Source organism: Capricornis sumatraensis, chromosome 1, assembly GCF_032405125.1.
Source record: "Capricornis sumatraensis isolate serow.1 chromosome 1, serow.2, whole genome shotgun sequence".
Classification (NCBI taxonomy): Eukaryota; Metazoa; Chordata; class Mammalia; order Artiodactyla; family Bovidae; genus Capricornis; species Capricornis sumatraensis.
This window is the reverse complement of record NC_091069.1, coordinates 183,940,180-183,965,797: the sequence shown is the minus strand read 5'-3', so window position 1 is coordinate 183,965,797 and position 25,618 is coordinate 183,940,180. Positions and strand designations below refer to the sequence as shown.

Sequence of the window (25,618 nt, the reverse complement as noted above, 5' to 3'; positions counted from 1 at the left end):
GAATATTTAAAGAAATATTTTATTTCAAATAAGCAACCAGAAAATCCGCTGTGGGCTGGAGAGCACTGAGGACTGGGCAGGCGTTTGAAAGCCAGCAGAGTAGAGATGATGCTCTTTATGTAACATTCAAGAAAACTGAAGCTCACACAACTGAGGGGCATTTTCAAGGGGATGGAGCTGGTTAGCTGTAACATCAGAGATACAGGGAAGGTCTTTTTTGAAATCAAAGAGAAACTAAAGGGAAAATATGAAACAAAGGAATATCAGAGTAAGCATGAGATAATCCAGGACTTCCATGTAGAAATAGTAAAAGCAGTAGAAATCCTAAGTGACTATGGAGTCAATGATATTTTTTCTCTCTTCTTCCGAGGGGAGTGACAGTGTCTAACTTCCATCTATGCTCCTTTCTTCTTTTTGAGTCAGCCCCATACTGTCTGTTATTTAAGATCTAGGTTATGGTAACTGTCAGTCTCTTAGAAACTATATCTACATTTCTGCCACCTTTAAGAAAAAACTTGTACTAATTTTCATATTAAATGTCACACTGAACATCACTGAGAATCTTCTTCGTGCTGCTGGGTTTACCTTCTAGTACTCACCTGGCTGTCAGGATACCAATCATGGTGTTAAAGTGTTTGGATATCAGGGATGTGCTTGTGGGTCCATGTACAGGATAATCCATGTGACAGTTTATTTACATTTTGGAGTTTGAATAATTCATACATTTGTTTACCTCCATTTCTTTCACTGCTTAGGAGTTGTTTTTATTTTCTCCACTTCCTTCCCCTTCTGTCTTATTTGAAGGAACATAAACATATTCAAAAGTGTTACCTGTGGGTGAGATCTTAACTCTCAGTCAGCATTAGATTTATTAAACTTAACTTCTTTTCTACTGACTAGTTGGGAGTATATAAACCAAGTCTGGATTCTTTCCCCAAAAGAAATTAAAAAAAAAAATGAATGTACTCTTTTGATGTAAAGATATTGGATTTTCAGATGCTCTTCTAATTATAGACAGATTTTCTGGATGGGCCCATGAGGAACACTGTAAACTTTCATAGCCACTCTTATTTCCACCTCCATCAGGTCAACTTTCGTACTCATTGTACCTGCTCTGCCTATGTTACTGCATCTGTTCTCATGGATTATTTTCACCCTATGATGAGGATTTCTGTTTCTAAACTTCTGGCCTGTTTCTCTCCCATAAGTTTAAGGTTTATTCAACTGTGTGCTACACTTTTAATATATCCCGTTGGTACCTCAAACTTAACATGCTAAGATGGAACTCATCATCTCTCCTTTCCTTCCAAGCCAGATATTCCAACTGTATTCATTGGTTTAGTTAATGGAATCATCAACCACTGAGTTCAGTAAGGTTGGAAACTTGAAGTCATCTTTGCCTCTACTATTGCTTCTTCTTCCATCAGTAATATAAACAATATCTGATTTAACCTTTTCACTAATTATTGAAATTGTCCCCACCTTCTCCACCCTCCCTTCTATCATCCTGCTGTCTTATCTGGACTTATACAACAACCTCATAAATAACTTTGTCCATAAACCGATAAGCTATAAATCCTTCCTCCATACAACTTTCAGATTGATCAATGTAAGACATATTCTGTGTCAAACTCATGCTTCAAATCCTTTAATACTGTAGAGATGGCTATATTAACCTATGTATGTGATTTAAAAAACTTGTATATAAATGAATACACACACACAGATACAAAGGAAAGTACAATAATATTAGAATTTCTGAATAAGATCATATCAATGTCAATATTCTAGTTGTGATATTATATGACAGTTTTGTAAGATGTTACTTCCCATTGGGGAAAATTGGGTAACTGGTACATGGATATGCTCTTTATTTTTTATTATAACTGTATGTGACTATAATTATTTCAAAATATAAAGTTTGCTTAAAAAGATCTTACAAAATTCTTCAACACTCACCAGAAGAATTTAAGCTTTTGAAACAACATGTCACAACATGTTGCTTTCCACCCTTATCTCCTGGCATTCTCGGCCCCAAATTTTTACGCTAGGCTAATAGAGTCACATACTGCTCACTCTATAACTTTAGTCCTTATCTGGCCTGACTAATTTCTTCTCATCATTTAAGGCTTTTTCCTTGATCTATCAGATGTGATGGTGTATGTCATCGTTGTACTTTTACAGTGTTATGCACATTTTATCACATTTATTAGAGATTTCCCCCCTGTTTTAACTTCTTTACCAGGACCTTTTAGTGGGTGAAACAGTCTTATTTACTTTTATTTCCAGTGCCCATTAATTTACTGACAAATAATAGATGTTCTCTGTATATCTGACTTTAGTAAATGAATGTGCCTCTCTGTAAGCTTGAAAACCATCAACTAATCTTATTATCTTCTGCTATATAACTAGACTTAAAGCATTCATTTGCAAATTTAAGATGATTGACTATCCTACTATTTCTTTAACTCTTTATTATACAAACAGTAATGATTAAGACCTTAGCTAAGTTCATCCCGGAGTAAAATTAGTCTACTGATAATCACAATGAATCATATATGTTTTAGGTGAGATATGCAGATAGAATGCAGATTTGGAGACTATATCACCTGAGAAAGCTGATGTTTTCCTTCACATGTATAAGGATCAAGTTTTCTTTCTTTCTTTTTTTTTCTTTAAGTAAAAGCAAACTTGAGGACCCTATAACAAAATGAAGCAAATAGAAATACCATTCATTTGTGGTGTATTCAGATGTTTGCTTATCCCTTGGTCTGACACAGAATTCTACACTCCAATTAAAAACCACCCACGTATACATTAAGAAGTGTAACTGGTGATAAAAAAAAAAAAAATTGAATTCAAAAGTTTGAATTTATTGTCCCTGGGCCTGATGTTAAGATGGTAGTTATGAGAGGGGTGATTATGCTGAGGGTAAAATTTAAGATTTCTAAACTCATTTTTATTTTCTGATTTTTCTTTTTACTTGCTGGAGGCTAAATGGGCAGATAATCAATTAAGACATTTGTGAAATGGGCTTAATAATAGGTTAGACTCACTGTCAGGCTTAGTGAGGGAATGTTTATTTTCTTTTTGAAATCTGCAGAATGTAGATTTTGGATAGTGAAGGTGCAGAGTGTAACTTTTCTAGTTAAGAAATAGAGCTTTGATAGAAGACTCGATTGCCTGATTTTAATGGCAAAATGGGATCCTTGCCACTGCCTGAAGAGATACCAGTTGCTTAACTTGTAAAATTTGCTGTGTATACCTACATGTTTTTGAAACTTCACTCACTCAACTTTTTGATTGACTGTTTTAATTTTAATATTCTGTCTCATTAATATAGAAACTGTAACCCTAGTTTCATTTTTTATCCTTTTAAGGTTTGTAGAAACCCCAGCCCATTTCTCTTGGAAAGAAAGTTATTACCGATCCACTATGTCCCAGAGCACACAGACAAATGAATTCCTCAGTCCAGAGGTTTTCCAGCACATCTGGGATTTTCTGGAACAGTAAGTATCAAATAAGCAAAAAAAGCTGTTTTACGTGAATTGTTATAAATAGGTAGTGGTAGTACCTATAAGCAGTCGAAGTACTGCTTATGAAGGCATGTTTTTAGAATCAATAAAAATCAGGTGATATTATTGGGAAAAAATTATTCTCTCCAATAGCATCTCTGTGTTCAAAATTTAGCACAGATTTATTCAGTTTTCAACACCAGAAAATCATTATTGTTCCAAGGTGGTATAATTTTGGAGGATCAGAAGGACTCGCCTACCTAACCCAAAATAATTTCCCCAATGACTCTCTGATAGTCAAATTCATTCCTTTGGGTTAAAGACTCTCATATACTTTTATATTGTAAATAATCTCTGAGAAAGTAAAACACTTTATTGTTCATTATACCTTGCTAGGAAAAGGATAATTATCTCCTTAAGATTAGGCTGGGGCACCTAAGTAAATTAAGGGAAAGATGAAACAATATCAGAGTATTGGGGACCCATACGATTAGAATACATCTCTGACTCGTTCCTTCTATTCTGTGTTCCACCTAGTGATTCTTTGATGAGGGCAGTGATTTTTACTTTACAAATGGAGCTTAGATTTGGAATGCCAGAGGTTTTACATCTGGTAAGTATTTGAGCCAGAATTCATGATGAGAGTTTCTGACTCCAACCAATGAGCTTTGCCAACTTTAAAGCAAAAGGAGCTCATTGTTACCAACTGAATGAGTGTGTGTTAGTCCCTTTCCACACCTAACACACTTTTGTTTTCCTTTGTGGCAGACCCATCTGTTCAGTTCAGCCCATTGACTTGAACTTTGTGGATGAACCATCAGAAAATGGTGCAACAAACAAGATTGAGATTAGCATGGACTGTATTCGCATGCAGGACTCGGACCTGAGTGACCCCATGTGGGTGAGTGGCATGGGCTTCCCCTTTAAATCTGTGGGCCATGCTATCCACTTCTCTGTTATGCCTCTTCCATGTCACATAAAAAAGCAGGTGACTCTGAATGGTCAAGGCCATTGGAAAGAGAGTCATTGTGGTCAGCAGAGAAAGAATTAAGAGCTGTGGGTTCTGAGTCTGCCTCATCTCTGCATAATGTATATGTTTCCATGGTGTGGAGAAGGGGATTGGAGTTAATTCCTTGCATTCTTTATCTGAATTGCTCCTCCCAGTGTTTCACAGCTGGTGGAGACAGAACCAAAGTCAAGTCCTGAATTGTATCCAAAGCACTTTCTTCTATGGCAAACTGCCTTTCTTGTAGAATTATCCTTTTTAAATGAAGGAGGATGAAGTAAATTCTACACAAATACACAGATTCAAGTACCTGGTAATAGAGGAAGAGGAAAGAAGCTAGTATCTAAAATAGGCTGTCTATTTTTCTTTTAACTTCACCACCGGGTCACTCATGACCTTAAATCTCAGTTATAAAATGGTAAGAACTTACATATACACACCTCCCTGGCAGCTAAGGAGTATACAGGTTAAGGATAGTAAAACATTTTACTGAGGTACTTAGGTGAACTTTCTTGTATTTGTGCAATCCATTATGCCAACTGGTGTGTTTTCTTTTTTAAAATCATTCATTCATCCCACAAGCCCTACTGCTTTTCCTGTATAAAAGCAAACAAAAATCTGTGGAAAAATAGAAACTAAAAGAGCTAGAAAGAGGGTGGGGTGTCATAGAGTGTCTGCTGCTGTAATTAAACAGAGCGCCTTATAATGTACCGTGCCTTTCTCTTTTGGAGGTGGGGACGATTACCAGGTAACTTCATTTGAAGGAGTGGTGGTACAGATGAAAGGTGTTTTGGTATACCCTTGCCTTTCTGATTCAGTGTAAGATTTTACTGGAATTCTCACTGCATACTTTTTTATATAGATTGTACTTTTTAATATTGGAAGTAGAGGAGGTGGGGGAAAAAGGAGAGAAAATGGCCAAAAATAGAAAGTTGTAATTTTACAAATACACTGATATTTTGTCACCAAATTGATAAATGAAAAATACACTTCTTCGTTGGCCTATTCCATCTTAATATGGATTCAGTTCTCAATTATCCTTGAGCTAGTGAAAAGAAACTGCTCGGTAAATCCAAGGTTAAGTAATTCAAAGCTTGGGAATGTATGATAATTAAGCATAAATATTTATAAATATATAAATTCTGATTTAACAGTGATTTAGAAATTAGGATAGTCCCAATTCATTGAATAATATCACCTTTTACACTGATAGGTTTGCCTAGGTTGGTGCTCTGTGTCCTCTTACATTCTCTCCAGGCAGGGATTTTCTGTTTCTCATAAAAGCAAGTCAAAGTTATTTAATTTAAAATGCAGAATGAAGTATTTTCATTTACAGTTCCTGTTATTATTTATCTTCTCACATACTGAAGCACATGGTTTTTTAATGTACCATGCTGTTTCTCCTTTGCTGTTAGACATTTTCTCCTTGAGAATATCTCATTTTTTCCTCCTTGTATCTAGCCATTTCCTATCCATCCCTCAACATCAAGCTTGCCTTACCTTCTTTAGGAAAAGATTCCATATCACTGTTCTCTACCAGTCTGAATTAGAGATCATTCTACAGAAGCAATCTAGGTATAATTTTAGTCATAAGACTTATTATATAATATTAATATTATATATTATTTCTTTCTCTATCTCTAAAGGGGACCAGTGTCATATTTTGTCATGCACAGTTTTGTTTTGTTTTGTTTTTGCCATGCTTTCCCATAGTAGGCTCTCAGGAATTTTTAAAGTCATAATAATGAGACTTGAAAGTTATCTAAAAAGGTAAAATGTTCTCTTTAAGATAGCCCTGTCCAAAAGATTTTTTTTTTTCAATGACTATAATGTCCTATATTTCTATTGTTCAACACAGTAGCCATTAGCCATGTGAATCCACTGGGCATGTGAAATATGGCTAGTGCAAATGAGCCATATTTGTAACTTTAGTTAATTGTAACTTTAGTTAATTTAAATTTAAATTGTTTCGTGCAGCTAGTTGGTAGTGTATGGGGTAGCAAAGTTCTAGAATACCACCAATCAGGGAACCATTCTCTGCTTCAACATTCACAACAGCAAAACTTTCTGTCCTGTCCTTCTCTTGTGTTCCTTCCATTCTGATTACAGTAGATCAGTATAAAAAGCGTTGCGCTCCTTTACCTCCACTGTTTCCCCACTTCTGTTTGAAAGTACTCAGATTCGCCATTTGAGTTAGAAAGATTCAGTCATTTAAAGTTCATATGGTGCTTTGGGGGCTTCCCTGATGGCTCAGACAATAAAGAATCCTCCTGCAATGCAGGAGACCCTGGTTTGATCCCGGGGTTGGGGAGATCCCCTGGAGAAGGGAATGGCTACCCACTCCAGTATTCTTGCCTGGAGAATTCCATGGACAGAAGGTCCTGGCAGGCTACAGTCTCTGGGGTCACAAAGAGTCAGACATAATTGAGCAAACAACACTTTTACTTTTGGTGCTTTTACAAAAGAGCTAAAGGAAACTTTGGAGAAAACCTAGTGGAGTATCTAAGGAAGAATCAGCTAAGTTATACAGTGATCTTCTAAGAGGGTAAGGAGGAAGGAGAGAAAGGCAAGGAAATTCATTGCTCTTGTGGCCGTGTCTTATTTAGCTAAGAAGGCACTGCCTTGTTTTTTAGGTTATTATTATTTAAGAAAAGTTTGAAAGGATTATTCATTTATATTCAAAATTTTTTTCCTGAGCATCAGCTATAAATCTATATGCCTGATGTTGATTCTTTTTAATTGATTTTTGTTGATGCTCATTTATGCTGGTGCTCATTGAAACTGACAGTATTCCATTTGAAAGTGATTTAAATGTACCCCTTAGATGTCTGAATTACAAATTTTCTTAGGCTTCAATATCAGATGATGGTTAACACATCTAATATTTTATTTAATCCTTTCTGGAACTTCCTGAGTTAGAAATTATTATCATTGTTTTGATAGAACTAATAATTAAAAATCAATTAAATTTAATAAATCGGGATGATATGCATAGTCATCAGCAGTGTCAGTATTTTGCCCACATTATTGGATGCAATCTTTTCTTATTCTTTTTCTACGGTATTGCATTTGAGTAGAATCTGGCCTCTGTTTCTACTTGAGTACCTCTGTTTCTATGAGATTGAGGTTTACCTGTGTGGGAAAACCTCCACTCTTCCACCAAGAGATAGCCATACAGTAGAGAGTCTCCATACCTTTCTCTTCTCTGGGGAGGCAGGCACAGGACACCGCTGCTAACTAGGAATAATGAAACAGAGTGCTGCTGTCACTCACCAGCAGCTTAGAGCTTGAAATTAAATGTGTCCGATTGAAGGTAACAAGAAATCAGGATACAAGAGCAGAATAGAAATATTTGCAAGGAACAGAGAATTGAAGTGATTTAGGAAAAACTGGAAAACAAAATGAAATGGAGTTTTGCCAGAATGGGAAACAAATCATTTGGAAACAACGGTATTGAAAGGGAATGTGCAAGTAGAGACTGAACTTACTACATACATTTGCTTCTCTGTGGTCTTTCTGTTTTCTCTCCAAAGAACTGAGGCCTTGCTATTAAAGTATAGTTCTGCATGAATCCTGGGTTTTCCCTTGACTTAGGACCATTCCAACATCTTCATAGGCATCCATGTGAGGAGGCCACGTGGGTAAGACTAGATAACAATGGTAGTCCTTAGCTAAATGAATGACAAAATGGTGGACTAGCTCAGGATGTAATAGTAACTGGTGCTCTGGTTTAGAAAGTAATAACTAATATCCACTGAGATTCCTTATCCTTCTAAACTGAGAGCCAGTTGCAACTGGTGTGAAGCTCTTTAAGTTCATTACTTGATAGCATATTTTCACTTTTTTGTGTATAGGTTAATAGCTAAATAGTTACAAAACTCTGCACATAAATTGCTTTTCTCTTGCATATAATAAAAAACATTTGGGATCCATGCCAAACATTTTCTCACTATGCAAGAAATATGAATCTGTGAACATGAAATTACTTGTCAGATTATCAAGGACAAAACTCTTGAAATTGAGAATGTCATCACATTTTTATTGATTTTTAAAACTACCTTCACCTTAAAAACTAGTCATGAAGTGGAGTCATAATATTTTGCTCTTATTATGAACAAAGAGAACTTGACTTGCAGAGAATATGTGCCTTCTTCATTAGGATGATTTTAGTGTCACTGAAGAATGAACTACATTGGATTAACAAATGAATTGAATGAGATTTCTCAAAAAAGTGTTATAATTTAGGCTATGCTTTCAAGATCCTTATTAGTTCTTCATTCTCTTGTCTATTGTATTACTTTATATCTCAGCTTTGCCTTATTTATAAACTGTCTAAGCATGCCTGTCATGTCGTTAAGAGGTAGATAATGATATCGACACTTAAAGGTTTTCCTGGAATGATGGATGGGAAACTATATGACATTTACTTTTGCATTTCTTTAGTCTTTGTACTTTGAAGAAAACCCTGTTTAGTTGAATTGGGTTTCTCCCTAGGGATGTTTAGAAATTATTATCTAAGACCATGATTTGTTCCAGGGCTTCCCAGGTGACACTAGTGGTAAAGAACAGGCCTGCCAAAATGCAGTGGAAGTAAAGGGATGTGGGTTCAATCCCTGGGTTGGGAAGACCTCCTGGAAGAAGGTACGGCAACCTATTCCAGTATTCTTGCCTGGAGAATCCCTTAGACAGAGGAGCCTGGCAGGCCCCAGTCCATAGGATCCAAAAGGTTGGACACAACTGAAGTGGCTTATCCTGCACACATGCATGATTTATTCATCTGGATTCCAAAGACCATATTATACATAGGACTATCCATTTTTGTAAATTGTTATTAGAGCATTCGGTTATAAATGAAGAGTCTTCAACACTACATACCACAAACAGATAATGCTTTTGTGTTTGGAAAGACATAGGCCACAGCAACCTGGAGAAGGGCATGGCAACCCACTCCAGCATTCTTGCCTAAAGAATCCCCATGGACAGAAGAGCTTGGTGGGCTACAGTCCTTGGGGTTGCAAAGAGTCAGACATGCCTGAGCAACTAACCACAGTACAGGCCCCAGCACATAGCATAATACCCTGTATCTTCTACAACCCAATATTACATCAGATTTCAAATAGATTATATATACTAGACCTAGCCATATATATTTCTTTAGAATTTGCTTTCCTATATATGCTATGTTCTTTGTAATACAGCTGAAAAAATCATGGTCTCTAGCCTTGAGAAGACCAGAATATAGCAGGAAGGCAAGTGTGTACAAAATCACTTTTGAAAAGTACTCAGATATATATGTATAAATATATAAATATATATATATATATTTAAGTTCAGTTCAGTCGCTCAGTTGTGTCCAACTTTTTGCGACCCCATGAATTGCAGCACGCCAGGCCTCCCTGTCCATCACCAACTCCAAGAGTTCACCCAAACTCATGTCCATCAAGTCAGTGATGCCATCCAGCCATCTCATCCTCTGTCATCCCCTTCTCTTCCTGCCCCCAATCCCTCCCAGCATCAGAGTCTTTTCCAATGAGTCAATTCTTCGCACCATGTGGCCAAAGTATTGGAGTTTCAGCTTCAGCATCAGTCCTTCCAAAGAACACCTAGGACTGATCTCCTTTAGAATGGACTGGTTGGATCTCCTTGCAGTCCAAGGGACTCTCAAGAGTCTTCCCCAACACCACAGTTCAAAAGCATCAATTCTTCAGCACTCAGCTTTCTTCATAGTCCCAACTCTCACATCCATACATGACCACTGGAAAAACCATAGCCTTGACTAGATGGACATTTGTTGGCAAAGTAATGTCTCTGCTTTTCAATATGCCGTCTAGGTTGGTCATAACTTTTCTTCCAAGGAGTAAGCAATCAGCATCTGTAGTGATTTTGGAACCCAAAAAAATAGTCTGACACCATTTCCACTGTTTCCCCATCTATTTCCCATGAAGTGATGGGACCGGATGCCATGATCTTCGTTTTCTGAATGTTGAGCTTTAAGCCAACTTTTTCACTCTGCTCTTTCACTTTCATCACGAGGCTTTTGAGTTCCTCTTCACTTTCTGCCATAAGGGTGGTATCATCTGCATATCTGAGGTTATAGATATTTCTCCCAGCAATCTTGATTCCAGCTTGTGCTTCTGCCAGCCCAGCATTTCTCATGATGTACTCTGCATAGAAGTTAAATAAGCAGGGTGACGACATACAGCCTTGACATACTCCTTTTCCTATTTGGAACCAGTCTGTTGTTCCATGTCCAGTTCTAACTGTTGCTTCCTGACCTGCATACAGGTTTCTCAAGAGGCAGGTCAGGTGGTCTGGTATTCCCATCTCTTGAAGAATTTTCCACAGTTTATTGTGTGATCCACACAGTCAAAGGCTTTGGCATAGTCAGTAAAGCAGAAACAGATGTTTTTCTGGAACTCTCTTGCTTTTTTGATAATCTAGCAGATGTTGGCAATTTGATCTCTGGTTCCTCTGCCTTTTCTAAAACCAGCTTGAACATCTGGAAGTTCACAGTTCATGTATTGCTGAAGCCTGGCATGGAGAATTTTGAGCATTACTTTACTAGCATGTGAGATGAGTGCAGTTGTGCAGTAGTTTGAGCATTCTTTGGCATTGTCTTTCTTTGGGACTGGAATGAAAACTGACCTTTTCCAGTCTTGTGGCCACTGCTGAGTTTTCCAAATGTGCTGGCATATTGCATGCAGCACTTTCACAGCATCATCTTTCAGGATTTGAAATAGCTCAACTGGAATTCCATCACCTCCACTAGCTTTGTTCATAGTGATGCTTTCTAACACCCACTTGACTTCACATTCCAGAATGTCTGGCTTCAGGTGAGTGATCACACCACCGTGATTATCTTGATTGTGAAGCTCTTTTTTGTATAGTTCTTCTGTGTATTCTTGCCACCTCTTCTTAATATCTTCTGCTTCTGTTAGGTCCATACCATTTCTGTCCTTTATCGAGCCCATCTTTGCGTGACATGTTCCTTTGGTATATCTAATTTTCTTGAGAGATCTCTAGTCTTTCCCATTCTGTTGTTTTCCTCTATTTCTTTGCATTGATCACTGAGGAAGGCTTTCTTATGTCTCCTTGCTATTCTTTGGAACTCTGCATTCATATGCTTATATCGTTCATTTTCTCCTTTGCTTTTCCCTTCTCTTCTTTTCACAGCTATTTGTAAGGCCTCCCCAGACAGCCATTTTGCCTTTTTGCATTTCTTTTCCATGGGGATGGTCTTGTTCCTGTCTCATATACAATGTCGTGAACCTCAGTCCATAGTTCATCAAGCACTCTATCAGATCTAGTCTCTTAAATCTATTTCTCACTTCCACTGTATAATCATAAGGAATCTGATTTAGGTCATACCTGAATGGCCTAGTGGTTTTCCCTACTTTTTTCAATTTAAGTCTGAATTTGGCAATAAGGAGCTCATGATCTCAGCCACAGTCAGCTCCTGGTCTTGTTTCTGCTGTATAGAGCTTCTCCATCTTTGCCTGCAAAGAATATAATCAATCTGATTTCGGTGTTGACCATCTGGTGATGTTCATGTGTAGAGTCTTCTCTTGTGTTGTTGGGAGAGGGTGTTCGCTATGACCAGTGCGTTCTCTTGGCAAAACGCTATTAGCCTTTTCCCGGCTTCATTCCCTATTCCAAGACCAAATTTGCCTGTTACTCCAGGTGTTTCTTGACTTCCTACTTTTGCATTCCAGTCCCCTATAATGAAAAGGACAGCTTTTTTCGGTGTTAGTTCTAAAAGGTCTTGTAGGTCTTCATAGAACCGTTCAACTTCAGCTTCTTCAGCGTTACTGGTTGGAGTATAGGCTTGGATTAATGTGATATTGAATGGTTTGCCTTGGAAATGAACAGAGATCATTCTGTCGTTTTTGAGATGGCATCCAAGTACTGCATTTTGGACTCTTTTGTTGATCATGAAGGCTACTCCATGTCTTCTAAGGGATTCCTGCCCACAGTAGTAGATACAATGGTCATCTGAGTTAAATTCACTCACTCCAGTCTATTTTACTTCACTGATTCCTAGAATTTTGACGTTCACTCTTGCCATCTCCTGTTTGACCACTTCCAATTTGCCTTGATGCATGGACCTAACATTCCAGGTTCCTACGCAATATTGCTCTTTACAGCATCGGAACTTGCTTCAATCACCAGTCACATCCACAGCTGGGTATTGTTTTTGCTTTGGCTCCATCCCTTCATTCTTTCTGGAGTTATTTCTCCACTGATCTCCAGTAGCATATTGGGCACCTACCGACTTGGGGAGTTCCTCTTTCAGTATCCTATCATTTTGCCTTTTCCTACTGTTCATGGGGTTCTCAAGGCAAGAGTACTGAAGTGATTTGCCATTCCCTTCTCCAGTGGACCACATTCTGTCAGACCTCTCCACCATGACCTACCCATCTTGCGTGGCCCCACATGGTATGGCTTAATTTCATTGAGTTAGACAAGGCTGTGGTCCATGTGATCAGATTGGCTAGTTTTCTGTGAGTATGGTTTCAGTGTGTCTGCCCTCTGATGCCCTCTTGCAACACCTACCATCTTACTTGAGTTTCTCCTACCTTGGACGTGGGGTATCTCTTCACGGCTGCTCCAGCAAAGTGCAGCCACTGCCCTTACCTTTGATGAGGGGTGTCTCCTCAGGTCCACCCCTCCTGACCTTGAACGTGGAATAGCTCCTCTCAGCCCTCCTGCACTTGCGCAGCCGCTGCTCCTTGGACGTGGGGTTGTTCCTCTGGGCTGCCGCCCCTGACCTCAGGCATGGGGTAGCTCCTCTCGGCCATGTTTCTGCAAAGCCCTGACAGTCCAGTGGATAGGATTCCACTCTTCCACTGCATGAGGAATGGGTTCAATCCCTGGTCAGGGAACTAAGATCCTACAAGCTGCTTGGCCCAGATCAAAAAAATAAGAGAAAGATGAATCTCCCCCTTTAGCAAAGAGTGTAAGTAGTTCAGAGGTATTTAATAGACATAAAATGTTCAACTTTTCTAGTAATAAAAAAAATGGTGAGTTGAAACAATGAGTTTATTCATCCATTTGATCAACAAAAATTTAAATGATTGATATCCAGTGCTGGTAAGGTTGTTGGGAAACAGTCCTTTTACTTCTAGCAGAAGTATAAATTTGGATGGCAATTTTCCCATTCTCTTTTATTTAATTTTCAATGTACTTGCCCTTTGGTCTGTAAATGCCCTTTTTAGACTATTTTTCTATGAAATGATTTAAAACATGTACATAAGTATATATAAGAACACATACATACACACACATAAATGAAAGCTTCATTGCATCATTGTTTGTAATATCCAAAATGGTACAACCAGGTAGAATTCTTTATACTTTAAAATTTTTGGACTGTGCTAGATAGAAACTGCAGTTTAAAGCCCATGAAGATAAGCCCACATTGAAAGATGGTATTACTAGTTAGGATGTGTGATCATTTTCATCTTGGCAATCCTATTGCTCATGAACCTCAGTGTGATTTTTCTACCTGTGCTTTGTGAGAGGCATCCTTTATATTCTGAGAAAGATTATGTAGAGCTGATGTTATTTCTTATTGTTTGGTGAATTTTCTATTAAAACCATCTGGGCCTGAATGTTTAATTTTTGGAGGGTTCTTTCATTACAAATTTAGTGTCTTTAGCAGTTATAGGACTATTGAATGATCTATTAGACCTTGGCTAAGTTTTCATAAACCACAGGGGAACTGGTTAAATTCAAAGTTTTTGAATTTATATGTGCAGAATTGTTTGGTATAGTCCCTTATTACCCTTTCAACATCTGTGGGATCTGTAATATCTTCTTGTTTCATTTCTAATATTGGTAATTTGTGTTCTCTGTTTCTCTATCTTTTTAGAGACTTATCAGTTGTATCAATCTTTCAAAGAACCAGCTCAGCTTTTCGTCTTTTTGGTTATTCTCTGTTGTCTTTCTGCTTTTAACTTCATGATTTTTGATCTTACTTTATTTTCTTCTGCTTCTTTGGGTTTATTTTGCTCTTCTTTTTAAGTTGTTTCTATTGAACATTTATGTTACTGAATTGAGATCTTTGATCTCTTCTAATGTTTATTTATTTGTCCTTTGTTCCGTTTTTCTTTTTCCGCTACCATTTAGATTATTTGACCTGTTTTTAGTATTTTTTTTTAATTGTTCTATTTTGGTCTGGCTCTATCTCTTTGAATAGTTTTTAGTTATTGCTCTAGAGATTGAATTATTCATAATTTTCACTGTCTATTGAGAATTAACATTTTACCACTTCAAACGGAATGCAGAAAATTTACCATAACATTGATTTCATAACATTTCCCATGATGTTATAGTTTTCATATATATATTACGTCTATATATCTTGAATGCTACCTCAGACAGTGGTGTAATTTTTACTTTCAACTGTCAAATACATTTTAAAGAACTCAAGAAAATAGTTTGTTTTATTGAACAGGATATTTATCATTGAAATTGTTCTTCCTTTGTATCAAAATTATAGTTCTGATTGGATAGTATCAGAAAAAAATAAAGAATTCCATGCACCCTTTAATTCATCAGAATGATTTTTTTTTCAAAGAAAAAGAAATACTTGCATTTTCTAAGCAGAATCATAAACCACATCAGAACTTTCATTTGATGAATTTTTATTGAACAAAAGTTTATAAACATTCCCTCCATGCCTCCCTCATCATTTCCTCCCTCCGACTTTACACACACACACATGCACACACAGAAACACACACACACACACATACACATTGACTCATATAACTCAATTTGAACAACATCTGCAGTTATTTTCCAACATTATAGAATTGTATCAAAATAGTCTTTGATAGGCCAATATTTTTGTCTTCATTTAATAAATTCATTTGTTATACATGTTAAGAACATACTGTGTGAACAAAACATTTTTAAGTAAGTCACTCCAGTCAAGCTGCCAGGGGCTGGGTACATTGCTACATGAGTCACACAAGCATTCTAAATCTTCTTCCTTACACATCTTCTCCTGGCTCAAAATGTAGAAAGGCTATACAATACAAACAGCAGTAATTTTCTATGTGTCTGTGTCTCTTAGGTACCAGAGATGCACAATGTCACCCAGCTCTAAGTCTGACATTAATGTCAAGAGCTCACATCAAGCTATTTCCCTTCCATTCTCTTCCTACTTGATCTCCTTCAGACTTCCAGAGCGGCCCTCACCACCATCCTCCTAGTGTTCCTCCTACACATCCCCTTGCGCCTTTCCCGGGTTCCTGCCTCCTCCTATTCCCACTCACTTCCCCCCCCCCCCCCCCCCCCCGCCTATTCTGGTCTTCTAGAAAGCCAGTAGAGTTAAGTGCAGACAGATTTAAACAATGGCTTTTATTTTTCCCTTTGATGACTGACTACCTGATGTTTAATATAGGGCTTTATAATTTATTACTTACTTTAGATTTATAGAGGGGTTTCCCAGGTGGCGCTAGTGGTAAAGAATCTGCCTGCCAGTGCTGGAGGCACAAGAGACAAGGGTTTGATCCCTGGGTTCAGAAGAGCCCCTGGAGGAGGGCATTGGCAACCCAGTCCAGTATTCACTGGGGCTTCCCTGGTAGCTCAGCTGCAGTGCAGGGGAGCCCGGTTCCATCCCTAGGTCAGGAAGATTCCCCTGGAGAAGGGATTGGCTACCCAATCCACCTTTCTTGGGCTTTCCTGGTGGCTCAGGTCAGAGAAGGCAATGGCACCCCACTCCACTACTCTTGCCTGGAAAATCCCATGGATGGAGGAGCCTGGAAGGCTGCAGTCCATGGGGTCGCTGAGGGTCAGACACAACTGAGTGACTTCACTTTGACTTTTCACTTTCATGCATTGGAGAAGGAAATGGCAACCCACTCCAATGTTCTCGCCTGGAGAATCCCAGGGACGGTGGAGCCTGGTGGGTTGCCATCTCTGGAGTCTCACAGAGTCGGACACGACTGAAGCAACTTAGCAGCAGCAGCAGCAGGTGATAAAGAATTCACCTGTAATACAGGAGACCTGGGTTCAATCCCTGGGTTGGGAAGATCCCCTGGAGACAGCATAAGATTTGTAATCAGACATACTGAAGTTGGAATTCTGTCTTTACTAATCTTAGCTGTGTGAACTTGAAAATCTCTATGAGGTTTTCCTTCCTGTTTTCTATGGATGGATATAATATTGATCAGCAACTTCAAGAATTATGAGTTTTTTCATTGTCTGATTTGTTTTTATTCATAGTTCCTGGCTTATAAATATGTTGCTGCTGTTCAGTCACTAAGTAGTGTCCAACTCTTTGTGACCCCATGGACTGCAGTGCAGCAGGCCCCTCTGTCCTCCACTATTTCCCGGAGTTTGCTCATATTCACGTCCATTGAGTTGGTGATGCTGTCTAGCCATCTTATCCTCTGCCCCCACTTCTCCTTTTGCCTTCAGTCTTTCCCAGTATCAGAGTCTTTTTCAATGAGTCAGAATGATTAATTGACTATAATTGATTGAAGTATAAATATATTATCAATTAAAAATGATTATTTTTGTTGTTACTTGTCCATCTATGCTGATTTTCACAACAACTCTGTAAGACAGGTCCATATGCATTACAGTTTATAATAAAGGGCAAATTTAAAGATTATCCTGATTATTAAAGTAATACATTTTTAATTAATTAAAAAGAATTTTACAAGTTAGTATCAGAAGTATATAGAATCCCTACCTAAAGATAATAATTGTGAAAATTTTAGGTGTTTTTTCCAGTTGTTTTCTTACAAGAAATAGATTTTGCAAGACATATTTGGTTCATGCCATATATAAATTTTGTAATCTGCTTCTTTTTCTTTGCTTTCTATAGTGAACATTTATCTCTTATCCACTAATCTTCAAAACAACATTAATCACTGTATTTTAAATTATTATATAGGTATGTAATGATTTGTTTACCTCTTTTTCTACTCACAGATTTTTAAGAAGAATATTTGCATTCAAAACACTTTTTGTTCTTGCTACTTAGAAGTATAATTTTTGAGTAAAGTATATGCACACCAGTTATAGATAAATATTATCAAATTTCTTTTAATAAATTTTTTTCCCAACTCACACCAAATGTGCAAAACTGTCCATAAAGTGGAAATCAATTTTGGTTATACAATTTCTGCTTTAAAAAAATTGCAAATATGTCCAAGCACCTAAAGGAATTTCTGTTGTTGTTGCTTAGTCTCTGAGTTGTGTCTGACTCTTTATGAGACCATGGACTATAGTCCACCAGGCTCCTACGTCTGTGGGATTTCCCCAGGTAAGAATGCTGAAGTGGAATACAATTTCCTTCTCCAGCGATCTTTCTGACCCAGGAATCAAACTCACAGTTCCTGCATTGGTAAAAATACTTTTTACCACTGAACCACCAGGGAAGCCCCAGTTGTTTGCAAATCAAGATGAAATAATCCCTCTTTATACATTTTTAAGTACCAATGGATAGTAGTGTTGCCTGTAGATGAGTAAGACATATTAGCGAATGGTACATCTATAAGTGGGAAGAGTAGGCCTAATTGGAATGAGAAACATGTGAGGAAAGAGGTGGTAAAAGAGGGATATACAGAGTATATTTATAAACTTTACTTTAGGATTAATGCAGAACATTGGTATGGGCCTATTTTCTCCTCTGCCATCCAGCACGTCTAAACCTTGCTTTTAGTATGCCTAACCCTCTTACTCCTTGCTGCTGCTGCTGCTGCTGCTGCTGCTGCTGTGTCACTTCAGTCGTGTCTGACTCTGTGCAACCCCATAGACGGCAGCCCACCAGGCTCCCCCATCCCTGGGATTCTCCAGGCAAGAACACTGGAGTGGGTTGCCATTTCCTTCTCCAAGTGAAAAGTGAAAAGTGAAGTCGCCATTAAAAAAATCATCAATCATCAGTTTTCATTCCAATCCCAAAGAAGGGTAATGTCAAAGAATGCTCAAACTACTGCATATTTGCACTCATTTCACATGCTGCTGCTGCTAAGTCGCTTCAGTCGTGTCCGACTCTGCGTGATCCCATAGGCAGCAGCCCACCAGGCTCCGCTGTCCGTGAGATTCTCCAGGCAAGAACACTGGAGTGGGTTGCCATTTTCTTCTCCAATCCATGAAAGTAAAAAGTGAAAGTGAAGTTGCTCAGTCATGTCTGACTCTTTGCGACCCCATGGACTGCACCCTACCAGGCTTCTCTGTCCATGGGATTTTCCAGGCAAGAGTACTGGAGTGGGTTGCCATTGCCTTCTCCGCATTTCACATGCTAGCAAGGTAATGATCAAAATTCTTCAAGCTAGGCTTCAACAATATGTGAACCAAGAACTTCCAAATGTTCAAACTGGAATTAGAAAAGGCAGATGAACCAAAAATCAGATTGCCAACATCTGTTGGATCATAGAAAAAGCTAGAGAATTCCAGAAAAGCATCTGCTTCATTGACTATGCTAAAGCCTTTGACTGTGTGGATCAGAATAAACTGTGGAAAATTCTTAAAGGGATGGGAATACCAGATCACCTTACCTGCCTCCTGAGAAATGTGTATGCACGTCAAGAAACAATAGTTAGAATCGGACATGGAACAATGGACTGGTTCCAAATTAGGGAAGGAGTATGTCAGGATGGGATATTGTCATCCCGCTTATTTAACTTACATGCAGAGTATATCATGCAAAATGCCGGGCTTGATGAAGCATAAGCTGGAATCAAGGTTGCAGGGAAAAGTATCAATAATCTCAGATACGCAGATGATACCACCCTTATGGCAGAAAGGGAAGAGGAATTAAAGAGCCTTTTGATAAAAATGAAAGAGTAGAATGAAAAAGGTGGCTTAAAACTCAACATTCAAAAAACAAAGATCATGGCATCTAGTCCCATCACTTCTTGGCAAATAGATGGGGAAACGATGTAAACAGTGGCACACTTTATTTTCTTGGGCTCCAAAATCACTGTGGATGGTGACTGCAGTTATGAAATTAAAAGATGCTTGCACTTTGGAAGGAAAGGTATGACCAACCTAGACAGCATATTAAAAAGCAGAGGCATTACTTTGCCAACAAAGGTCCGTCTAGTCAAAGCTGTGGTTTTTCCAGTAGTCATGTACAGATGTGAGAGCTGGAAAATAAAAAAGGCTGAGTGCCAAACAATTGATGCCTTTGAACTCTGGTACTAGAGAAGACTTTTGAGAGTCCCTTGGCAACAAGGAGATCAAATCAGTCAATTCTACAGGAAATCAGAGCTGAATATTCATTGGAAGGACTGATGCTGAAGCTGAAGCTCCAGTACTTTGGCCACCTGATGCAAACTCATTGGAAGAGACCCTGATGCTGGGAAAGATTGAAGGCAGGAGGAGAAGGGGATGACAGAGGATGAGATGGTAGGATGGCATCACCAACTCGATGGACATGAGTCTGAGCAAACTCCAGGGTGGAGAAGGACAAGGAAGCCTGGCATGCTGCAGTCCATGGGGTTGCAAAGATTCTGACATGACTGATCAACTGAACAACAGAGCTTTTATGTATTAGTTCTATGAACACAAATGAAACAAACAAGAACATATATTCTGTATAGCAAAAGCACTCTAATTTTTGGAAAATGGGTTTGCAGGTACTCATGTTGCTTATGAGGTGGCTCAATAATCACTGAGTTTAGACTAAATTCATATGTCCCCTGAAGAGCAGACTGTTTTTCTGTCCTGTTCTTTGTACTGTGTAACCAATCGGAAGACATTACTTTGTTCAAGAGTGCCAAGCCAGAGACTTTACCTTAAACCCAAGTATGCATTTCAAACCTTGAACAAACAGTCTGCTTAATAAAATAAGGGAAAGGGTTTTCTTTTTCTCTCTTCTCTAGAAACTCACAAACATCACTTGACAGGTGACAACTCCTCCGTTACAAAAGGGTCTGTTTGCTTTTTGCTTTGGTGTTTGGGTAAACTGCAACATGCACTGGCAGAGAATTTATTGCCTAGGGGAAAGTGTTTGTAGTTGCTGTGTTTAATCTGAAAAGAAACCTTTTCCCTGCTCTCCCCTCCCTTGGTTTTGTAGGAGTGAGACCTGGAAATGATAGCCCAGGGGGAAATAGTTCCCCTAACACCTGTCTTTGGTGTAACCTCAGCAATGTTACTTAAGACACTGTGCTCAGTGTGTATGCATTCAAGATGACAAAGTTGAAGAGGGCAGATAAACAAAAAGGGATTTCAGCAGAAACACTGGAACTGATTCTGACCTTGCATCCTCTTAAAAACCAATCAGGTTGAAATCCTAGCATGCTGGCTTAAGGAGAATCTGATTTGTTTGAAACAACACCCATCCTATTAGTCACTTGTCCTGCTTTTGGTCACCAGTTTTTTTAATTTAGTTTTAATCTATAAAACTTGAAATAATCTAGTTTATTGAATTTAGGAAGTGTAGACACGATCTAGTCCTAGTCCAGCCTTCTTCTAATAGATAGAAAAGCGAAGATCCAAGTTGATTACTATTGGCTCCTCCAACGTTTCCATTAGAGTTTGTGGGAAAGTCAGGGCTAACTCAGTTTTCTGTTTTTCTAAACCTGCCTCTCCTTCCACTATTGGACATATATTAAGAGCTATAGCTCTGCAGGTATATGACTGCCTGCATTTGAATCCAATTCTGACATTCACTATGGGTGATTTTGGTTAAATCTGGTATGTTTCTGAGCCTCAGTTTCCCCACCTGTGAAATGAAGATGATCCTGTTGGTAACATACCGTAGAAGAGCTATTTAGAGAACTGAGAGAAGACAGTCTTTCAGTCTTATAAAGCAATCGACAAAATACCTTGCATTCTATCTGTTTTCATGGGTGGTAGTTTTTGCTGTTACACTCTTGAATGTGATAATTTTGCAACCAGAAATTATTCATTTTAAGTAGAGCAATTACTGATACAGGAAAAAAAAATAAATTTGCTTAGATTTGTATTCTTGTATTTCCACAAAAAGAAGGTAATATTTGAAGATAGGCTGGCATTCTGTAAAATCTGTCTAGCCCACCCTTTTCCACTTGAAACTGGATAAAATTTCCTTTAAGTTAAAATCAAATGTTGAAGCATATTTCTTTTAGAAACTGAAGAATTCAAAGAAAACATTTCAGTTTAATTATTACATGTTAATATTATCTTAGTTATTTGGCTGCCATTCAGTAATAGCAGTAATTCTAAGACAATAACATATTCCTTTTGCCAGTCTACTAGTGAAAACTATGCACTTAGATACACCTGGGTTTGAATTGCAACATGATAATGAAGTCAGAGCTCCTGAGACTCTCAGACATTTTAATTCAGTGGTTCTTAAAGTGTGGTCTCAAGTCAGCAGCATCAACCTTACTTATGAGCTTATTAAGAAATCCAAATTCCTGGGTTCTACTCTAGATCTATTAAATCAGAAACTAGGAGAGGGAGGGCAATAATCTTTCAATAAGCCTTCCAGTTGATTCTGCTGTTTGAGAAACACTGGTAAAATTCAGTGTTTCAGCAAAAACATATTTTTATGGATGAGGGAATTTGGGTCCAAGTGTAGGTAGAGTGACTTGCCCAAGGGGACACAGTCATGATAGAGAAAAAAATGCGTAAGCCGGTTTCTACTGTAAAACAGATATATCTAGCTGTGATTCACCTGTAAACATGTAGAAAGCTCTTCTGGGTTGTATCAGTTGAAAAATAAAGGTGGAATGTAATACTTTAGAAGAAGTAATTAAATATATTTCTTAACTGGTTGGCTACACATCTTTATCAGTAACATGTTATTAAACAAGATTGCACACCTGTTTGTTTTTTCGATTGTAAGGACAGTTCATAAGAATCTTTACCTTGGCAAAATGACAAAGTTTGTTAAGCTTATGTTCTTATCAATTCATCAATAATTTACCAATTATTTACTAAGTTCAAGAAATTTTGCTCTAGGTATATGTTTAATAAAAGAGCTGAAAAAAAATGCTGAGTCTATTACTAGCTATAACATAGAGTTGGTGGGAGAGACAGATATGAAATTAATGAACTAGATATAAATGATTTGAATGATCATACCTGTTGAGGGATAAATAGAAAAGACTTTGAACACCAGACCAGAGTTTAGTCATCAGCACTGACTGCTGGGCTCTATAACTGCAGGGGCAATATTCACATCACACTCTGTATGAAGGATAACTCATAGGCATTACGTAGCTAATGTTCATGCCATCTAGTTAATATTTGGTGGATGCCATACTTGAGAAAATCTGGGGAATTAATGAATAGACAAAGAGAATATTCTTATCTCCCAAATTTTGGGACAGGAGATACAAACATTTCTATCTATCAAGATAGAAATGATAAGCACCAGAATATGAATTTCAGCAGGAATTCTAATGATCATTTCTACTTGAGAGCTCAGGAAATATATTGGCTATATGAAAAAGAAGGGAAAGAAAGTAAAAATTCTTGGTGAAGAGAACCATTCAAGTTAGTTAGATTAAAGGCTTAATTGTTTGAAATATTCAATGTACGAGAATGGGAAATTGTGAAGCTTAGAGAGAACACTTGCCTCACTAGCATAATGCAAAGTATTGTTTTTTTTTAAATTCCCTGGACCCACAGAACATATGTATCCACTATAACTTTGAGACTCCTTGATGTAAGTGTAGACACAAATTTGGTGAATTGCATCATGGAGGAAGGAAAGCTTGATTTGGCCGAAGCCCAACAAGCAAAAGGAATATGGGAATACATAAACAGTAGAGTTGAGGTCACTTTAAGGAAAACTGTAGTATGTTCTAACCTGGTGGCCTTGCTGAAGTGATGATAGGGTACAGAGTGTGGGTGACTAGAGGATCGGTGACTAGAGGCGTGGAGATGTTGGGACACATCAGTTCAGTTCAGTCGCTCAGTCATGTCCGACTCTTTGCGACCCCATAAATCGCAGCATGCCAGGCCTCCCTGTCCATCACCAACTCCCAGAGTTCACCCAAACCCGTGTCCATTGAGTTGGTGATGCCATCCAACCATCTTATCCTCTGCTGTCCCCTTCTCCTCCTGCCCCCAATCCCTCCCGGCATCAGAGTGTTTTCCAATGAGTCAGCTCTTCACATGAGATGGCCAAAGTATTGGAGTTTCAGATTCAGAATCAGTTCTTCCAATGAACACCCAGGACTGGTCTCCTTTAGGATGGACTGGTTGGATCTCCTTGCAGTCCAAGAAACTCTCAAGAGTCTTCTCCAACACCACAGTTCAAAAGTATCAATTCTTTGGTGCTCAGCTTTCTTCACAGTCCAACTCTCACATCTACACATGACCACTGGAAAAATCATAGCCTTGACTGGATGGACCTTAGTCGGCAGAGTAATGTCTCTTGTTTTTGAATATGCTATCTAGGTTGCTCATAACTTTTCTTCCAAGGAGTAAGCATCTTTTAATTTCACGGCTGCAGTCACCATCTGCAGTGATTTTGGAGCCCAAAAAAATAAAGTCTGACACTGTTTCCACTGTTTCCCCATCTATTTCCCATGAAGTGATGGGACCAGGTGCCATGTTCTTCATTTTCTGAATGTTGAGCTTTAAGCCAACTTTTTCACTCTCCTCTTTCACTTTCATCAAGAGGCTCTTTAGTTCCTCTTCACTTTCTACCATAAGGGTAGTGTTATCTGCATATCTGAGGTTATTGATATTTCTCCCAGCAATCTTGATTCCAGCTTGTGCTTCTGCCAGCCCAGCATTTCTCATGATGTACTCTGCATAGAAGTTAAATAAGCAGGGTGACAACATACAGCCTTGACGCACTCCTTTTCCTATTTGGAACCAATCTGTTGTTCCATGTCCAGTTCTAACTGTTGCTTCCTGACCTGCATACAGATTTCTCAAGAGGCAGGTCAGGTGGTCTGGTATTCCCATCTCTTTCAGAATTTTCCACAGTTTTTTGTGATCCACAAAAAGGCTTTGGCATAGTCAATAAAGCAGAAACAGATGTTTTCCTGTAGCTCTCTTGCTTTTTCCATGATCCAGCAGATGTTGGCAATTTGATCTCTGGTTCCTCTGCCTTTTCTAAAACCAGCTTGAACTTCAGGGAGTTCACGGTTGACATATTGCTGAAGCCTTGCTTGGAGAATTTTGAGCATTACTTTACTAGCATGAGAGATGAGTGCAATTGTGTGGTAGTTTGAGCATTCTTTGGCATTGCCTTTCTATGGAATTGGAATAAAAACTGACCTTTTCCAGTCCTGTGGCCCCTGCTGACTTTTCCAAATTTGCTGGCATATTGAGTGCAACACTTTCACAGCATCATCTTTCAGGATTTGAAATAGCTCAACTGGAATTCCATCACCTCCACTAGCTTTGTTCGTAGTGATGCTTTCCAAGGCCCACTTGACGTCACATTCCAGGATGTCTGGCTCTAGATGAGTGATCACACCATTGTGATTATCTTGGTCATGACAATCTTTTTTGTACAGTTTTTCTGTGTATTCTTGCCACCTCTTCTTAATATCTTCTGCTTCTGTTAGGTCCATACCATTTCTGTCTTTAATCGAGCCCATCTTTGCATGAAATGTTCCCTTGGTATCTCTAATTTTCTTGAAGAGATCTCTAATCTTGCCCATTCTGTTGTTTTCCTCTATTTCTTTGCATTGATCACTGAAGAAGGCTTTCTTATCTCTGCTTGCTATTTTATGGAACTTTGTATTCAGATGCTTATATCATTCCTTTTCTCCTTTGCTTTTAACTTCTTTTCTTTTCACAGCTATTTGTAAGGCCTCCTCAGACAGCCATTTTGCTTTTTTGCATTTCTTCTCCATGGGGATCGTCTTGATCCCTGTCTCCTGTACAATGTCATGAACCTTTGTCCATAGTTCATCAGGCACAGTCTATCAGGTCTAGTCCCTTAAATCTATTTCTCACTTCCACTGTAGAATCATAAGGGATTTGACTTAGGTCATACCTGAATGGTCTAGTGGTTTTCCCTACTTTTTTCAATTTATATCTGAATTTGACAATAAGGAGTTCATGATCTGAGCCACAGTCAGCTCCCGGTCTTGTTTTTGCTGGCTGTATGGAGCTTCTCCATCTTTGGCTGCAAAGAGTATAATCAGTCTGATTTCGGTGTTGACCATCTGGTGATGTC

The 25,618-nt window shown here is 38.4% G+C and overlaps 1 protein-coding gene across 4 annotated transcripts in view; it reads left to right on the top strand.

Moving 5' to 3' along the window:
* TP63 (tumor protein p63) overlaps positions 1-25,618 on the top strand; it is a 262,441-nt gene that overhangs the window by 94,987 nt on the left and 141,836 nt on the right. For all 4 annotated transcript variants that reach the window (XM_068976082.1, XM_068976073.1, XM_068976092.1 and 1 more), the window contains exons 2-3: positions 3,381-3,509; positions 4,284-4,416. In XM_068976082.1, coding sequence (XP_068832183.1) covers positions 3,381-3,509; positions 4,284-4,416 — 262 coding nt within the window. The remainder of the gene's footprint in view (positions 1-3,380; positions 3,510-4,283; positions 4,417-25,618) is intronic.